The 16,413-nt window shown below is 32.2% G+C and overlaps 2 protein-coding genes across 2 annotated transcripts; one reads left to right on the top strand and one right to left on the bottom strand.

Moving 5' to 3' along the window:
• Positions 1-871: 871 nt before the first annotated feature.
• LOC119829477 (pancreatic lipase-related protein 2-like) lies at positions 872-9,856 on the bottom strand. The gene is made up of 7 exons (XM_038351999.1): positions 9,680-9,856; positions 6,615-6,765; positions 6,315-6,463; positions 5,511-5,756; positions 5,045-5,233; positions 2,955-3,120; positions 872-1,155 (listed from the first exon to the last, which is right to left on the bottom strand). The coding sequence occupies exons 1-7, from the start codon at positions 9,708-9,710 to the stop codon at positions 1,086-1,088; spliced, it is 1,002 nt and encodes a 333-aa protein (XP_038207927.1). The 5' UTR covers positions 9,711-9,856; the 3' UTR covers positions 872-1,085.
• A 1,963-nt stretch (positions 9,857-11,819) lies between these two features.
• LOC119829745 (5'-deoxynucleotidase HDDC2) lies at positions 11,820-14,914 on the top strand. Its single transcript, XM_038352408.1, has 4 exons — positions 11,820-12,086; positions 12,263-12,410; positions 13,041-13,195; positions 13,637-14,914. The coding sequence occupies exons 1-4, from the start codon at positions 12,027-12,029 to the stop codon at positions 13,874-13,876; spliced, it is 603 nt and encodes a 200-aa protein (XP_038208336.1). The 5' UTR covers positions 11,820-12,026; the 3' UTR covers positions 13,877-14,914.
• The last annotated feature ends 1,499 nt before the right edge of the window (positions 14,915-16,413 follow it).

Raw genomic sequence — 16,413 nt, 5'->3', positions numbered from 1 at the left:
AGGCCCATATCCTTTTCCTTACCCTTCCAAGTCTTTTCCTTTATTCCTTTCGTCAATCCATCTATTAAATCCCATTCCAATTTGAAGTCGGCAATCCATTTGTAGAGGCGTAAGGTCCGCAATCGATCTTACGTCTCCCCAAATGTTCATGGGCGTTGGTAGCGCTTACCATCAGGCGACCCACCAGGTCCATTGCCGACTATGACATAAAAAAAAATTAACATTCAAATCTTCGAATGAAGGCTCATGTTTAAAATGGTGGATGTATCTACAGATATGATTACGAAACCAACCAAAACCAAATAATTACATACTTGATGATAATACAGCGCAGAGAATTACTGCTTGTTCACTTATCTACAATCAACAATTTTCCACGAATAAACTCATCGATTGCTTTCAGTGTGAAATAACACATTCGTGGGCGTATTCCAACTCCTTCATGTTCATATTCTTATTTAATTGAACTGCATTTGTTCATCGCGCCACTGCGTCGTTCATGCACGTTTCAATGCGGCAGTTTATCCCACATTATTTCTTAGCCCCCGGTTGGTATTACAGGAAGTTCGCGAACCGGCACACGGGGAATACAAATTGTCTTCAAATTGTATACAACGCCCAACGTCAAACGATTGCCAGATATTTCCAGTTCCTTTAAAATTTATTCGTACCAATTTTCTGTCGAGCCACAATTTTTTTCATTTTGTTATATAAAACTAAGTCAAACAAACCATGATAAAAAACGTAATATATACTTTATTGCTTACAAAGTGTCACAAATCTTTATTTATATTTAATGAATTACCTATATCTAAAATAATTTATTTATTACTTAACAATCATTACCTACAAATCAATAAATAGTATATTACAATAATAATTGAGCGTCTGGTTATTTTTGGTACAATTTAAGAGCTGATGAAGGTTTAATCATCTAAATGAAAGCAGGCCACGTAAATTATTAAGTCGACCCGCGACCCATTTGCTGTCGCTACAGAATAAAAATTTTTAGCCTTGAATAAAGTAGATGAAAAATTTATTTACAGTCAAAGTTGGCAATGGGATGAATTAATACTTTACAATTTTCACGGGAATGGGTCGCGTATTGCGTAGGGGTGTTCGGCGTTCGTTTTGAGGTAGTAAATTCCATCTTTCCTGTAATAAATAAAAACTCACGATAAATGATCACATACATGATATAAATATAAATATGTAATATAATAAATATCTATGAAACGAAATGAAAACGTTTCGCTCATTTGTCAACCATTGAAGGTTGAAACAATGCGTAACTTGAAGCTCAGTTGTTTTCAAAAGATCTGAACGCGTTGAACTTCTTAAAGAAATCTTTAAGTTCTATATCTAGTCCATCTTGGAACACAGAAGTTCAATCACCTTGATCAATATGAAACATAGCATAGTACGACTGGGATATAAAGATAATTATTTAAAAGATGTGTATAACGAGTGTACAAAAGGCGGCCATATTGCTTAAGAGCAATCTCTTCTCTGCAAACATTAAGTAAAGGATATGTACGACAGGTTATTTAACAATCAGAAGAATCCGACGAAAGAAAAAAAATTCGTTATTTCCATTTCTATTCTAGTCATATTATTCAACACTTTTCGTAAAATTTCTATAAGTATTATTGAACCCGGTCAGCTTCAGAGCGCTATAAAAGTGAATAACGAATTAATAAAAAATAATTGCGACAAACCCTCTAAAAGATTGTACCAATGTCATTTTGTTATAATATATATAACAAAACAATGTTCAAAAAGTGACTTATTTTTAGCCCCTTTACTTTCCCTTTTACAGAAAGAAATAATAAGAGCAAACTGACAATTCAGTTTGCTACCAATAAGATTTCGTGAAATTTCCTGTATGTTTGCTGGTTTAGAAGACAAAGCGTCCAAGCCCTTAGCACCCGTTTTTTCAAGATGGCCGCGGTACAAGGGTCACAGCCACAGTACAAGTCAAGCTTCTATTAATCGCCCTATATAAAAAAAAAAAAAATTATTGTTTCCTGATATATGAGATACACAACCCTTAATGTAACTTTTCAATAGACTATATAGTAATAGTAGGTATAATAACAACTCTTTCAATGAAAAGTGGTACTAATGGGCTACAACCATAATATTTGCATTTACAGCCTATGATTTTTATAATGATGAAAGTCTCGTTTACTTATTTTGAGATTCAACGTCCTTGGCTCTAGAGATTTAAACAGCAGTTCTAAGTACCGTGCAAACTGGTGTTCGTTGTATAATTAAACCTTAAAGCAACGAAAGTTAACTGTGTTTATGAATAGTTAAAATAACTTGACTGTTATTTGTGGCTGTTAAATGGAAATGTTGGGCTGTAAGTTTTGTGATCGCTTAGTATTTGGCACATGTCGGTGTATACTTCCTGTTTAGTATTTCATACGAGGATATGACATTAGTGTGTATTTTATTAGGTGAATTATAATATGACACTTGTAGTTTGTTTTTATTGTATTTTATGGTGGCAATATCTATGACAATTGGTAATAGCGGAACCTTTATGAGCGGAACCCTTATATTTAACCTTTAACCTTTTAAGTACATGGCAACACAAAGAGTAGCATTATGTCTCCGAGGCACAACATAATATCATTTCGAATAAAAATTCATGTACATTAAAATCTAATGGTAAAAATAAAAATTTGTAATATCAGTATAGACGCTTAATTTCTTTTTTACATATACCGGTAACGAGCTTTAATATACATTTATTAAAACAATTAAAAAGGGACTATCAGAAGCAAATATACAATAATTAAATTTGTACTATGAATTTTAAATATTTAATCAGTAATTACGGATGATACCTACCGACCATGCACTCAAATCATAAATCACAAAACAGAGGTGATTTTGATTTTATGCTCAAATGAACACGTAACGTTAATGTAATTACTTTCACTCACCCGTAATGAATGTCGAAGCCGCCCATTATCAAAGTCTCGCCCGTGCCCTCACAGGAGCCCTGGTAATACAGCTCGTCATAGTCCTGACACCGCACCGCGGTAAACGGCACATCTGATATGATCGATTCCGCGAAGAACATATGAGCTCTGTTGTGGGCGCAGAGTCCTGGGAATTTAGAGACGGCGTTCTGATAACTGTTCGTCGACTATAGTCTTTTCGGTGGCGGTTAAAAGAATTGGTCGATGAAATGTTTTAAGTGAAGCACCTTTTGAGTTATTGAATTTTGATATAGGTCCTAAATAAACACAGGGATAGTGATATTAGCTTAAAAGTTTATCAATTGTGAACCTGAAGTATTGCAAATGAACATCATCTCATCGAATTCAATTCATCAATAACTCCGATTAAAGAAATAAAAGCAAGAAATTCAACATTGCCAATAAAACAGTCGGTTAAAAAAATCATTTATTTTGAATGTTCTTTCTGTTTCTTTTAGGAATTTGTTCCTCATGACACAACAATAATAAACTAATCGGATTATTTATCACACTTCGTACAGATATTATTTTCTTACGAAATCCCAACATTTTGCATTGCGACGGCATTTGAGAATAATCGCGAAGAATGCTCGCTGTTTATAGTCTACATGAAATAAGAAATTATTTATTACCACAAAGCATATATTATAACATTATCCTCGCAAGCTTTGTATTTGTAACACAAAGGACACCCACATAATACAGGGACATCGAATACTCTTATAACCCTTGCAACAATAATTCAAGATTTATCTTAGTTGGATAAAACGATTGCCGATTCTCAATAAACTGGGCAGAGTAAAATACAATGATTTATGAAATAGAATTCGGTCTGGAAACATTTATGTTTATTTTCCTCCATATCTATATTTACTGCTATTGCATGCTACGAAAATATCTCGAATTTTCTCCAGAAAATTTACAGAGTTAAAGAAATTCTTATGATGTCAACGCCATAGCTATTTTGCTTCGTCATATTATATTCATAATGTAAAACTGTTTTATTACAATAAAAGTATATTGTGTAAAAAGCACATCTCTCAATAACGAAAATTTTGCTTTACAAAAGTAACAAACATTTATCTCTGCCACGCTTCGTGTAATTCAGTAAAAATATTTCATAGGCATAGTTTAAATAGCTTAATGTGTAAATAGCAACCATTCTCATTTTTATTTCCCGGTTCGTAAGACTTGAAAATGAAAGCAACAAGAATGTTTTATAACGCTATTTATGACGGCTATACTATTTCCAGTTTAGGAATGTACATAAATTATTTTTAGTTTATGAATACCTACTATATACCTTTGCAATTTGCATTAAAACATCATCAATGTCGCAAATACAAATTTTGATGAAGAAAAAATTTGTGAAATGTTTTGCTACCTCGTGCGGTCACAGATACATGGAAATTATTAAGCTATAAAATCGAAATATCAAAGGAATAAAAAAGTACAAAGTAATATTCACTCTTTCCTGGCTTTCATTAAATTCAGCGGCAAAAGGTAATGGCGGATAAATAAAAAAGATAGTAAAATTTTATGGAACTGCCAAATTAGTTCACTCTTATTTTCATTCCTCTATTTGCCGTTTGGGAAAGATAAGACGGAAATTAAATCCTACCTGATTTAATTTCCGTTCAAAATTCTATTAAAAGATATTCAGTAAATGGTACATCCGGCACACTCGCTTGCCAAACAAAACACGTTTGTCTGTCTTTTTTGGGCGCTTTCACTCATCTACATAACTGATCGATTTGAGATTTCAAAATAGATAGCTTATCGAAGGAACAATAAGATGTCTACAAATTTAATAGGTGGCAAGCTTTCTAATACTTTTTATCAATTATTACCGCAGCACTAGGTAAATTGAATTGATTGTAGTTTAAAACAAAGATGTTTTAATTTATAATAAAATTTCAATTTGACGACTTTAACGTATTGCCTCTCAAAATAATGCTGAATGTTTTTTATCCCTAATTCAGTGGATGTTTTTACCTAGCCGAATCCTAAACCTAGCCGAAATTAAAAAATCATCATTTTTAATTTCTCACCGCGGTAATCAATTCCGCATCCCGGCTGCCGAGTGCCTCCGTTAGGGTAGAAGTCGATATGGCCGAGGGGGGACGCAAAGCCAAGATATCCGCCGCAAGTATGAATCACCTCCACGTGCCTTGCATCGTGCTTGTCGAGACGAGCGTCTTTATTACCTACCGTGAAGAGCGGTAAAGCTGGATCTAATCCTGAAATATAAATCGAGAAAGATGTAGTGCCTATTGCGTTCTCTTGCTTCTTGCTGCTGCTACCGTGTTGCTAGCAACTCATGAACTAATTAGCTATATTTATTATTTCGAACACATGAAATACATAAGATATTATTTAATACAAACAGCATTGTAAAAACAGGTTTCCTTTTCCATCAGTTATATATGAAAATTGTAACCAATAAGACAGTGGGTAGCCTACCTAATTCATTACCAAGTAAGCCCTACATTATTAAAAACAAAAATAAAAACGCACCTGTAATTGTATCTATAGGACCTTGATTGACGTACGCACCAGCGATTCCAACGACATGAGCACCCAGACTATGCCCTATAAGATGTACGTCATCCATAGATACACCTTCGGTAATTAAAAAATTTAGGAACTGTGTGAGCAAACGCCCCACCATGGCGACATTATAACTGGCTAATATGTAATTTACGTTCGCCGCATTGCCCCAATCCACAACAATTATGTTAATATCACTTACGTTAAGATAGGCTGAAAGTAATCATTTGTTTGGGTTATACATACAGATAATATAACATTTCGAGGTTATTAAGAAAATATTAGTTATTAAGTAAAATTGGCGCCAAACTTTTTAAAGATGATGTTCCACAATAATTATAAAATGTTGTATATTATTAATAAATTTATTATTACTCCTTCAGACTTTTCGGGATTATAGAATGCCAACTAATTTCCGAACGCGGCTTCGCCTGCGTAGTCAAATGAAAAGGCAGTCCCGGGGTTTTACCCGGTTATCTTCCCGTTTGGTTTTCCAAGATAAAAAGTATTATGTCCTTATTGGTTCTCAAACTATTTTTGTCAATCGGTTAAGTGGTTTAGGCAAGAAGACAAAACAGACAGATAGAGTTAATACCACATTGATAATATTAGTAGGGAAATCAGGATTTTTTTTAAATATAGTATTGTGTTACCGTTAAAAAATATACAAGTAAATTAATTGTCCTTTACTGATAGACACACAACAATCCATGACAAAAAGGAAAAGCTACGATTTCCTTTATTCCATTCATTCTGTATGCAAAATGTTACCTTCTTTAATAGATTCAGGCATAGGGCTGTCGCCGTGATTCAACCAACCATGTGTCAATACTTTCACCTTGTTTTCGAAATTAAAATTCGAATTACGTAATGACGCTGAATCATTCGTTTTAAGGAGTTGATAATCAAATGGATTCCGTCTGGAAAAAAAAACATCCTTATATCTTGTTTGACCAAAGCAAAATACCATAAAATATCCATTAATACAGATTCCAATTATGAAGTCGTCTTTATATTTTTATCAATGTAATTTAGTGGAATTTAGTGGAAGCAAAAACTGCAATTATATACCTAGTGAAGAGTCTGAACATTACATCTTGTTCATTCACCCATCCCCACCAAGTCCGCGTTTCATTCAAAGAAGGCACAGCTGCAAAGGTTTGTAAGCTTGCATACCATACAGGATCGTACGGCACTGGGGCTTCCCATTGAATGGCCGTCGCTGAAAATTATAGCATATTTTACACATTAATAAATATGAGTGAAGACAAATTACAGCCTAAAAATCCTAATTAAAGCATAAATGATAAATTACCTACAAAAATGTTATTCAAGCATTTACTGTTTAATTTTTGAAAGCACACAAGTTGTATTTTTGAAAGCATCAGTTTTCCTGCGAATGAGAGCGCCTAAACCAATTAACAATTCCAAAAAACAAAATATAATTAACAAAACGTAGCAAATGTAGTTATAACTTCTAATTAAATGTTCAAATTATTTAAAGCGTTCACTAAACTTCCGAATTACAACTCATAACAAAGTTAACGGAACAAAGTATTCAAACTCAGTTACTAATAACGTTTTAAATTGTTTTTGGATATGATTATTTAAATGGAATCGCCTTGTGGATTTTTTATGATGACATAACTTCGTTTACTTGTAAATATTTATATAAAGGAGTCTTGTGTAGCTACGTATTCGTTGTGCATTGTTAATTAGTGTATTTGCTTAATGAAATCTGAATAATTTGAAAGTTATTATTGTGAAAGTATGGTTTAGAAATCACATTTCACCAAAGCAAGGGAGGGTACAAGAATAAACTAAGTTGTACGTGTAACATTGATTTGTTTTCTTTTATCCATCCCCAAGATGATTTACATAAGTAGCAACCATGAAATCAATAAGTTACACATTTGTAAAAAACGGGTCCCAATACTGTTCCGTATAATTACGGAAATCTCAAAAGGAAAAGATTTTACATGCATTAGAAAGCATTGACAAGAAAAATTAAATATTCTAAATTTGAATATTTCAAAGTAATTGAAAAACCTATTCCATTTCAGCATTTGCACGCATTTTGTGCTTTTATCTTATACCTTTAAACGAGCAATTCTTGTATATATATATATATATATCTATATATCTATATATATAATTGGAATCTCGGAATCGGCTCCAACGATTTTCATGAAATTTAGTATATAAGGGGTTTCGGGGGCGATAAATCGATATAGCTAGGAATCTTTTTTAGAAAATGTCATATTCGTGTTTTATTCGTGTGTTTTTTTCCTGACATCTATTGGTGAATAATAATACTATTTTGCTTCGTAGATAGCTGGACAACTGAAATAACACATAGGCACTTTTTATACCGATATTCCTACGGGATACGGACTTACGCGGTTTCAACCGCGGGTCACAGCTAGTATTATAATTAAAAGAGGTATTTTTGTAAATTTAATGAAATGATGTTGATGAGATATTATTTAAACGGTTTTTCGTAACAAATTATATATCGGAATAAAGGGCTATTATCGCTGCTAATATAATGACTCTTACGGATGGCAGTACCTCAAAGTGTGTCGGATCGGTTCGGTGTCAGTCGTTTCACTTTTTAGAGAACCTGGATTAGGTTTCAAAAACAGTTTCTTTTAGAAGAATACCGGGATCGGGAAGAAAACAATGTACTTAGTGCTTTGAGCGTATGGACTATCCAAGGATACATTTAGAGGTCAATGTATACGTACAGTCGATAACCTGCTAGGGGTCCTAATTTACTTCTGTATTGCAAATATCAGATTTACCTACTTCGACCGATATAGAGTAGAGCCTGGTTTTATTTTGTGATGAAGTGAGAACCTTTGTTTAATGTGGATCGACGCCGTAAAGTGCAAAGAAGTTCCTTTCTTCTGCAAAGGAGTACTAGTGTTAAGGGTTAATAAAGTTTATTCGAGAAGTGACCTGTATTTATGGAAAGTAAGTAAAACTTGGAAGTTGCAAATCAAGTTAGTACCTGGAAGTTGTATGTCGAGCAAAATTGCTTGCACCAGCAGTATAAAATACGTTTATTTATAAGTATTATACAATTAGCTGTAATGACAATACAAAATTCAGTTTTGTGAAAAATCGTTTTTATTATTGACCTGTTTCAATTTCCAATAATGCAAAAAGTTGTATTTTTTTACTCTTTGAATCTAGATACGATAGATATACTATTATGTCTACAATTATCATAGTAGGTATTCCTACATTTTCAAATAATGCTTTTCATAGGAAAAATTTTTGAAAAAGAACTATGAAAATAAATGCATTACAAGAATTATCTTGAAATGTATTTTATACGTGATTCGCCTTAGTTCGATTCAGTTATTGTACTTTTAATGAATAACAATAAAATTAAAATCAAAGTCACAATCCAATAACTTGCTACTGGATAGTGATACAAAATAATAATAAAAAATATCGCAGCACTGTTCTCGAGTATAAATTTATTAAAGGTTTCCGTTGCTTTAATTTTGGCATACTTTATCATAAAGTTCATAATATATTTAGGAGTATGATGTACGCAAAATGCATTTTTATTTCAAATAGTTAAAGAGGCTAGAAAGCCGTACAGCAATTTCCGGAACGGAAATTATTACTTCGACTTTAGTCGTATATTTAGTATAGCAAGAACATTAGGCGCACAATGATTTCAAACTAAGGGTACTTTGAAAAAAAAAAACCACTGCTTTCAAACCTAATAAAGACCAAACCAGTAGATTTTTTTAAGAATATGGGGGGCATGTTACATGGATTCATTCTCACCTCAAATATATGATATTATTATTGTTATTATTACAACAGTGAGACGCAATTGTTTTAGTTAGATCATACGTTAGAACATATTAGGGATAAAAACCATTACGTCCTTATTTATAAATGTAACGGACTTGAGCTTAGATATCTTCCGACATAACAGTTTAATAGATATTGAGTGTAGTAACTTGATATCTTTCAAACGTACTTATTGTATTGATAAATATTAGTAGAAGCTCTATAAAATATATTACATCTCATAAATTTACTATAAAGAGCATACAAAATTTATGAATATTGTATGCAAAATTTCAATATACGTTGAAAAATTTACAAACCTGTGCAAATTATACACATAAACAAAATCATCCCAACTGTTATTTAACAACATAACATCACAAATTTTTTTGAGCCGACTTTCCACGAATAAATCAAAATTTTCGAACTGAATAAAACGGTCATTTTGGAGGTAAATCTAATTCGTAGACCGACAGCCAGGCCTCCCACATTTTCACTGACTGGACGAGGTGGAGAATATAAATTTGCTTAGCGGTACATCGTGGATCATTACGATTCATAGAACGCACTGTTAACTTCTCCATCGATCAAAATAATAATGCAGACTTGATTAAGTAGACCACGTATGGGAAAATATGAAGCCAGTCGCTTAAGAGGATGTTATAAATATGAAAATACTACTATAGAAATAGTTTTCGAATTCGAACAAGCTAGAACCACTTTTATAATAAAAAAAAAATCGAAAATTTTATTTCAATAATAAACTTCGTATAGAAAAATTATTGTGTCACGTAGGTAGGTATGTATGTATAGTTTATGTCACGCAAAATATCCGCAATTATTCGAATAAATAAGGGAAGGTAATGTTTTAACTTTTAATATAAGTAAGTAAAGTTCTCATGCCTAAAATATAATGTTGCGTATGAGATTTTGGTTGCACACGCGAATGCGCGCCAACAAGATCTGGTTACCACCAATTCCTTTTCAAAACTGTATATCCGTAGTTGAGCATGCCCTATACATGCAAGGAAATGAACATAAATAAATACACATACATGAAATAGATGATAGAGCTTAGCTGCTCCTGCCAGTTGCGATCCATACTAATATTAGAAAAGAAGCAATTTTATGATATGATGTTTGTGTCTGAAGGTAGGAGGCTAGATAATAATTTTGCTACGTTTTAACCGACTTTCTCCAAGATGAAGAAAATTGTAAATTCGACTGTATTTTTTATCGTTACTCAATAACTCCATGGGTTTTCAACCCATTGACGTCAAAAAGGACACATCTTAAGGACTCATGGGAAAATATTACCTATATGGATAACGCCTGCGGGTGCTGAAGCTCCAGAGAAGGGTGCTAAGAATTCTAGAAAAATTGGGAGAGGCATTAAAGCGGATTTGAAAGACGATGGCTCCTGTTTAATTTCTTTAACTTTATTTGTAACTGTATTTAAACTTTACTAATAATAATACACATTATCGTATAACATAATGAAACAAAAGGAAGCGTGACCGGAGACTTGGATGAATTTGGTATCTCGTAAACTCCGATCTATCATAAAAACTAAAACATATTTTACAAACAGAATCGAAACAAAGTTTTGAGATTTTCTTGAGGAATCTAGTGACTGTAAAATAAATTATCGTCAAAAAGAAAAACATACCTAAGGCTATCACTAAATAACGTCACACGAATTTTAGGTTCTTTTGGAATTTATACCTACCGGTGTACAATGTTAATGTGTCCGTTAAATGTCCTTTAATGTGTTAGGAACACAGATTATACGACCTTTCCAACATTAATATTTAATGAGAAAAATAAGAGACTTATTTTATTGGTCGACATAAAAATCAATAACAATCTACGGATATGGACAAATTTGATTTTCATAGTCTTATGAACGCATCCAATATTTTCAAAAGCTCTATCCTGCCTATCGATTAAACCGGGGTTCCCGCGCAATTAAATCACCTTACTTAGAGGTTATGTTACGACTAACGTCAATATAATATAAATTAGTAATTACATACTATATTAGATCGCTGTGTTCAAAGAATTGAATTTGAATTTGTTGTGTTATGTTGTTTGTATTTTTCTTGTTAATGCGTTTTTCCGACTGGTGATTTTTGTTTCTTGTGGAATTTATTACGAAATATGTTCGGTCGTATGTACAAAAGAATAAATACTTCACCTCTGCGTCTGGTGTTGCGGCGCGCATGATAAAATATATGTTATATTTTTTTTAAACTTTTTATGACTTCATGGTTTTACAAGTACAATTACATCTCTTATTTAAATAATTTGCTGTTGTTTTATTGAATTTTTTAAAACGCAGTGATTTAATTTTTTATAAAATATTGGTAAAATACAATTTTTTCTAGAGTGTTGTACGATCCTAGAACCTATAAAGTTGGCAACACTGCTTTTGACTTTTGAGTTTGAATGAAATGAGAAAGAAGTGTAAATTTCATATTGTTGATTGGTTATTTCTAGATAATAATTATAAAACATAAATAAAATACACTACCAACATTTTAAAATCCAATTCGTATTTATATTTCACAACAGCAAAATTATTATAGTTTCGATATTCCTTAGGCTCAGGTTATAAACCAAAATATCTGAGAAGAAATTGGAGAGGTCCAAATTCAACTCAGCAATATGGCATTAGTGGAACACGGAAAAATTATTGAATTTCTTGAATTAGTTGGTCGTCTAAAGGTAACTAAAATATCGATTTATTTTTTACTATGTAGCGGTTTGATTTTTGAATGTTTGTAATGGATAAGCTTAAAAATTACTTAAGCTGATATTGAAGTTCCTTTCAAAAGGTCTCATTGACACAATTTTTATTTTTTTAAATATTTAATTATTGATTGACATTGTTGCCATTCCAGCATATTAAACGAACAGGATGGCTGCTCTGCGATATAAATGATTGTGAAACCATTGCTGGCCACATGTATAGAATGGGCCTTATGACATTCCTCCTAACTGAAGAAAATAATCCTACAAAATTAGACCGATTTAAATGTCTGCAAATTGGTAAGTTTATCACTTTTGCTTAATAAGTAATTATTGTGACAATGATTATTGAAATAACATTTCCTTTTCTAAAAGACTGTAGTCTTTCACTACATGTATTTTACTTTTTAAATGGTTATGTCAGGTTGTATGTAGTAGTCAAGTCGAGACTTTCAGCATGAATTGGGCCAGCTCATGCCGAGGAAGTACCACACCCTCACAGAAGACAGGTGTGAAATAGCATTTTGCTGTGTACCGTTCGGTGAGCGGGGGAGCCGGAGGTCCATATCTTTTTTCCTTACGCTTCCCAGTCCTTTCCTTAATCCTTTCTTTATTCCCTTCCGAATTTAAAGACGGCAATCCATTTGTACAGGTATAAGGTCTGCAATGGACCTTATTCCTCTCCAAATGTTCATGGGTGGTGGTAGTGCTTACCATCAGACATCTCACCAGCTCCATTGCTGACTGTGGCATAAAAAAATTGCAATACTTAAATCCTCTGATTAAATAAAAGCTGATAATATTGATAATATTGATATGTTGCCTATATTAACAGTTTTTTGTATAATCAGAAGCTATTTCTTCATTTGATGATTATAATAACCAGTAGTCAGAAGATTTCTTGAAATGAATATGGCAATTCCATTTCAGCACTTATCCACGATTTAGCAGAATGTATTGTGGGAGACCTTACTCCTCATTGTGGAGTTTCACCAGAAGAGAAGCATAGAAGAGAGGAAGAAGCTATGAAACAGATAGCTGAACTCACAGGAATAGCTGGTGATAGGATGTATAATCTCTATATGGTATGTTACAAACAAAAATTGCAATATACAAAATAAAATTAATAATCTACGTATGTCTATCTGTCTTTATTGTATTTGACTGTCTGGTAGTCTCCCTCTGACCACGCTCGCTGTAAAGTGTTCGAATAAATCGTGTTTAAAATCCGTTAAAAAGTCCTAAAAAGTTTAATTCCTAAATCAACATATTTGTCAAAAAAATCTCAATGCCTTTTAATTAGCCAAATTGCCCATGCAACATACACCTACCTACCTTTATATACAAAATGAATATCATTTAAACCTTGCAGAACATTAAATTCACTTAATTATCTAAATTTGTAGCAAAAAGGTCTTTTTTCCTTATACAACATTTGTATGGTGATATGAAATTGTGTAAATTAAACTTTTCTAATACAATAAAATATAATATTTATCATGATATTTTAAAACTGTATTTTACAGGAATATGAAACTCAAAGTTCTCCAGAAGCAAAGTTTGCCAAAGATTTAGACAGATATGACATGATTCTGCAAGCGTTTGAATATGAGAAGAGAGAAAATTCACCAAAAATATTAGAAGAATTTTTCACTTCAACATATGGGAAGTTTACCCATCCATTTATTCAAGATTTGGCTAAGGAGCTTTATAAGCAACGTGATGAATTTGCAAACAATCATTCGGGGATTGGGGCAACAACTTAACTCCATTGAATTTATATTATGAGTCAGTTAAAAAGTTACCGAGGCCTAATTTAATACAAAATCTTTAATAGAGGTAATGCATTTTTATATCACACATAAAAAATATGAAAATGCAGTGATATACTATCCAAATACGCATAGTATTTATATGTAAGTAGGTAGAAATGTATTAATTTTAAGTAAAACAAAGCTTTCAAAGCTCGAATTTTTCTGTACAATTGATATTGAAATATTTCACATGAAATTTTATGAGGCACATAATTTTTATTTTATTTATCTATCTGTCTTTTTAGTTTTTGTCTTTACATTTTTAGTTATAGTTTATTAATGTACTTACTCAAAATTTACATTATCAAAATGTTCTATAGCTCTTACTTGATTTAGTTTTCATTAAATATATCCAGCTAAATAATAGGGATCTATAGTCAACAAAGAACTGTACAATTGTCTGTCCCTGGTTTAGCTCAAAAACAACTGATACAAGGAAGTTGCAATATGGCATGTAGTTAATATAGAATATGTGTTCATGACGTCGAAAAGTTTTTTTTTTTGGTCTTCCACATACTGTGGGGTTTCAATAGTTTTTTCAGTGGCAATACACCTATTGTGACTTATTAATTCAAACATGCAAACAATTCAACAATTACTTAAGCATAATAATTACCTATTTATTTTTACAATCCTTTGTCGTTCTATGCAAAACGCTTCATGTATTTAAATATAAAAAGTAATTTAAACTGAATTTTGTTCTATATAGTTCCATAAACTAAAAATGGCTTTTTTAAACACAATATTATATTCTATATCTGTAAAGGCATAATTGTTCCATTATATGAAGCAGTATTTGTGCAATATATTTCAAAATGCAATAAATTATTTTATATTATATAAATACTTCAATACTACACTTCATTGTTTTTTTTTTTAGTTGTGAGTAATTTTTTAAGATCGTCGGTACGTACCGCATTCTTTAACTATTGTCTTTTAATGCAATGCATTTCAATAATATATCCTTAACTGAATTAACAGCCTTGAAAATGTAAAAAATGTAAAAACAAATTCATTTTATACATGTCTATATAATTAATAAAAAAAATTCTATCCAAAACTCATGTTATTGAAAACTAGCTGCGCCCCGCGGTTTCACCCGCGCAAGTCCGTACCCCATAGGAATATCGGGATAAAAAGTTTCCAATATGTTATTCCAGTTGTCCAGCTGTCTACGTACCAATTTCATTGCAATCGGTTCAGTAGTTTTTGCGTGAAAGAGCAACAAACACACACATCCTTACAAAGTTTCGCATTAATAATATTAGTAAGATTCTAGGTTGTGAACCTTCGAAGTTGATACGTAGCTATTTTAATTCTAAATCTATATTAAATAGCTTTGTTTTATTAATAGATAGGTATTTGTCGAAGAAGTTAATAAGATGACTTAAATATACAAAAATATGCTAGGAGTTGAGAATATTCGTTTTTATGTCGCTTATACGTCGGTTTAAATACAAAGAATTTGAAACATATTATAGATGTGCCAAGCCAGGTGTACCTACTAAGATACTTTTTAATTTTTTATGCACTTAGCATATTTTGATGAAACAATCGAATAGCTGTTACAAAAACACTGTATTACGTCATAGCCTTCTAGTTTACGCCTTAATTCCAAAACAATTTAAGTGAAAACGATGCAATAACAGTTATCTCTTTCATTTACGTGCCGTTTTGTACATCTTGACTCATTTACTTATCAGTAAAATTTGTCAATCAAGTTTAAAATATCATCAAGATTGTTGGGTTTATAAGTGCCAGTTTATTACTTTTGTACAACCGACCCTTAGGGTAAATAGGTATTTAAATCAGTCTTAAATTACAACTTTTTGTTTTTACCGACCAACACAAAAAGAGGGGTGTTATAAGTTAGACGTGGATGTCGCTCTATGGCATCATAGCTCTCAAACGGATGGATCAATTCGATGCAGTTATTTTGTTTGGTAGCTTTATGGTGCGGATAGTTTTAACTTTTAATGTATAGTTTCTAGCTAAATGTTAGACGTACTTCGACTCTACAATACAAGTCGCTCAATATGTTACTCGACTTGTTGCGCTCGACTAGGAAAATTTGTCATAACATATGTATAGTACACTAGCTGCGCCCCGCCATCTATCCCAATATCGGGATAAAAAGTTGCCTATATGTTATTCCAGTTGTCCAGCTGTCTACATACCAAATATCATTGCAATCGGTTCAGTAGTCTTTGTGTGTAAGAGCAACAAACACACACACACATCCTTACAAACTTTCTCATTTATAATTTTAGTAGAAAGTAGGATGTTCAATTTCAAATTCAAGATGGCCGAAATCACAAAATGGGGTCGTTTTTTTAATTTATAGGTATGTGTCACTAATCCAATTTGGAGAACATTACTGTATCATGTATGGAGTTCTACAATAATGCAGAAGTACTATATACTTAGTCTGGCCATAAATACTGTTACACTTAATTATAAAAAAATATTACATTTGAATTTCGAATCTG

Source organism: Zerene cesonia, chromosome 10 (genome assembly GCF_012273895.1).
Source record: "Zerene cesonia ecotype Mississippi chromosome 10, Zerene_cesonia_1.1, whole genome shotgun sequence".
Lineage (NCBI taxonomy): Eukaryota > Metazoa > Arthropoda > Insecta > Lepidoptera > Pieridae > Zerene > Zerene cesonia.
This window is presented reverse-complemented; position numbering and strand designations above follow the sequence as displayed.

Excerpts from the sequence above, each read along its gene's own strand:
- LOC119829477 (XM_038351999.1), bottom strand. The coding sequence starts at position 9,710 with ATGATTTTGTTTATGTGTATAATTTGCACAG. Across the intron at positions 6,766-9,679 it reads TATGTGTATAATTTGCACAG|CGACGGCCATTCAATGGGAA; the intron begins GTTTGTAAATTT and ends TATAATTTTCAG. Across the intron at positions 5,234-5,510 it reads TCCTATAGATACAATTACAG|GATTAGATCCAGCTTTACCG; the intron begins GTGCGTTTTTAT and ends TTTATATTTCAG.
- LOC119829745 (XM_038352408.1), top strand. The coding sequence starts at position 12,027 with ATGGCATTAGTGGAACACGGAAAAATTATTGAATTTCTTGAATTAGTT. Across the intron at positions 12,087-12,262 it reads AATTAGTTGGTCGTCTAAAG|CATATTAAACGAACAGGATG; the intron begins GTAACTAAAATA and ends TTGCCATTCCAG. Across the intron at positions 13,196-13,636 it reads GGATGTATAATCTCTATATG|GAATATGAAACTCAAAGTTC; the intron begins GTATGTTACAAA and ends TGTATTTTACAG.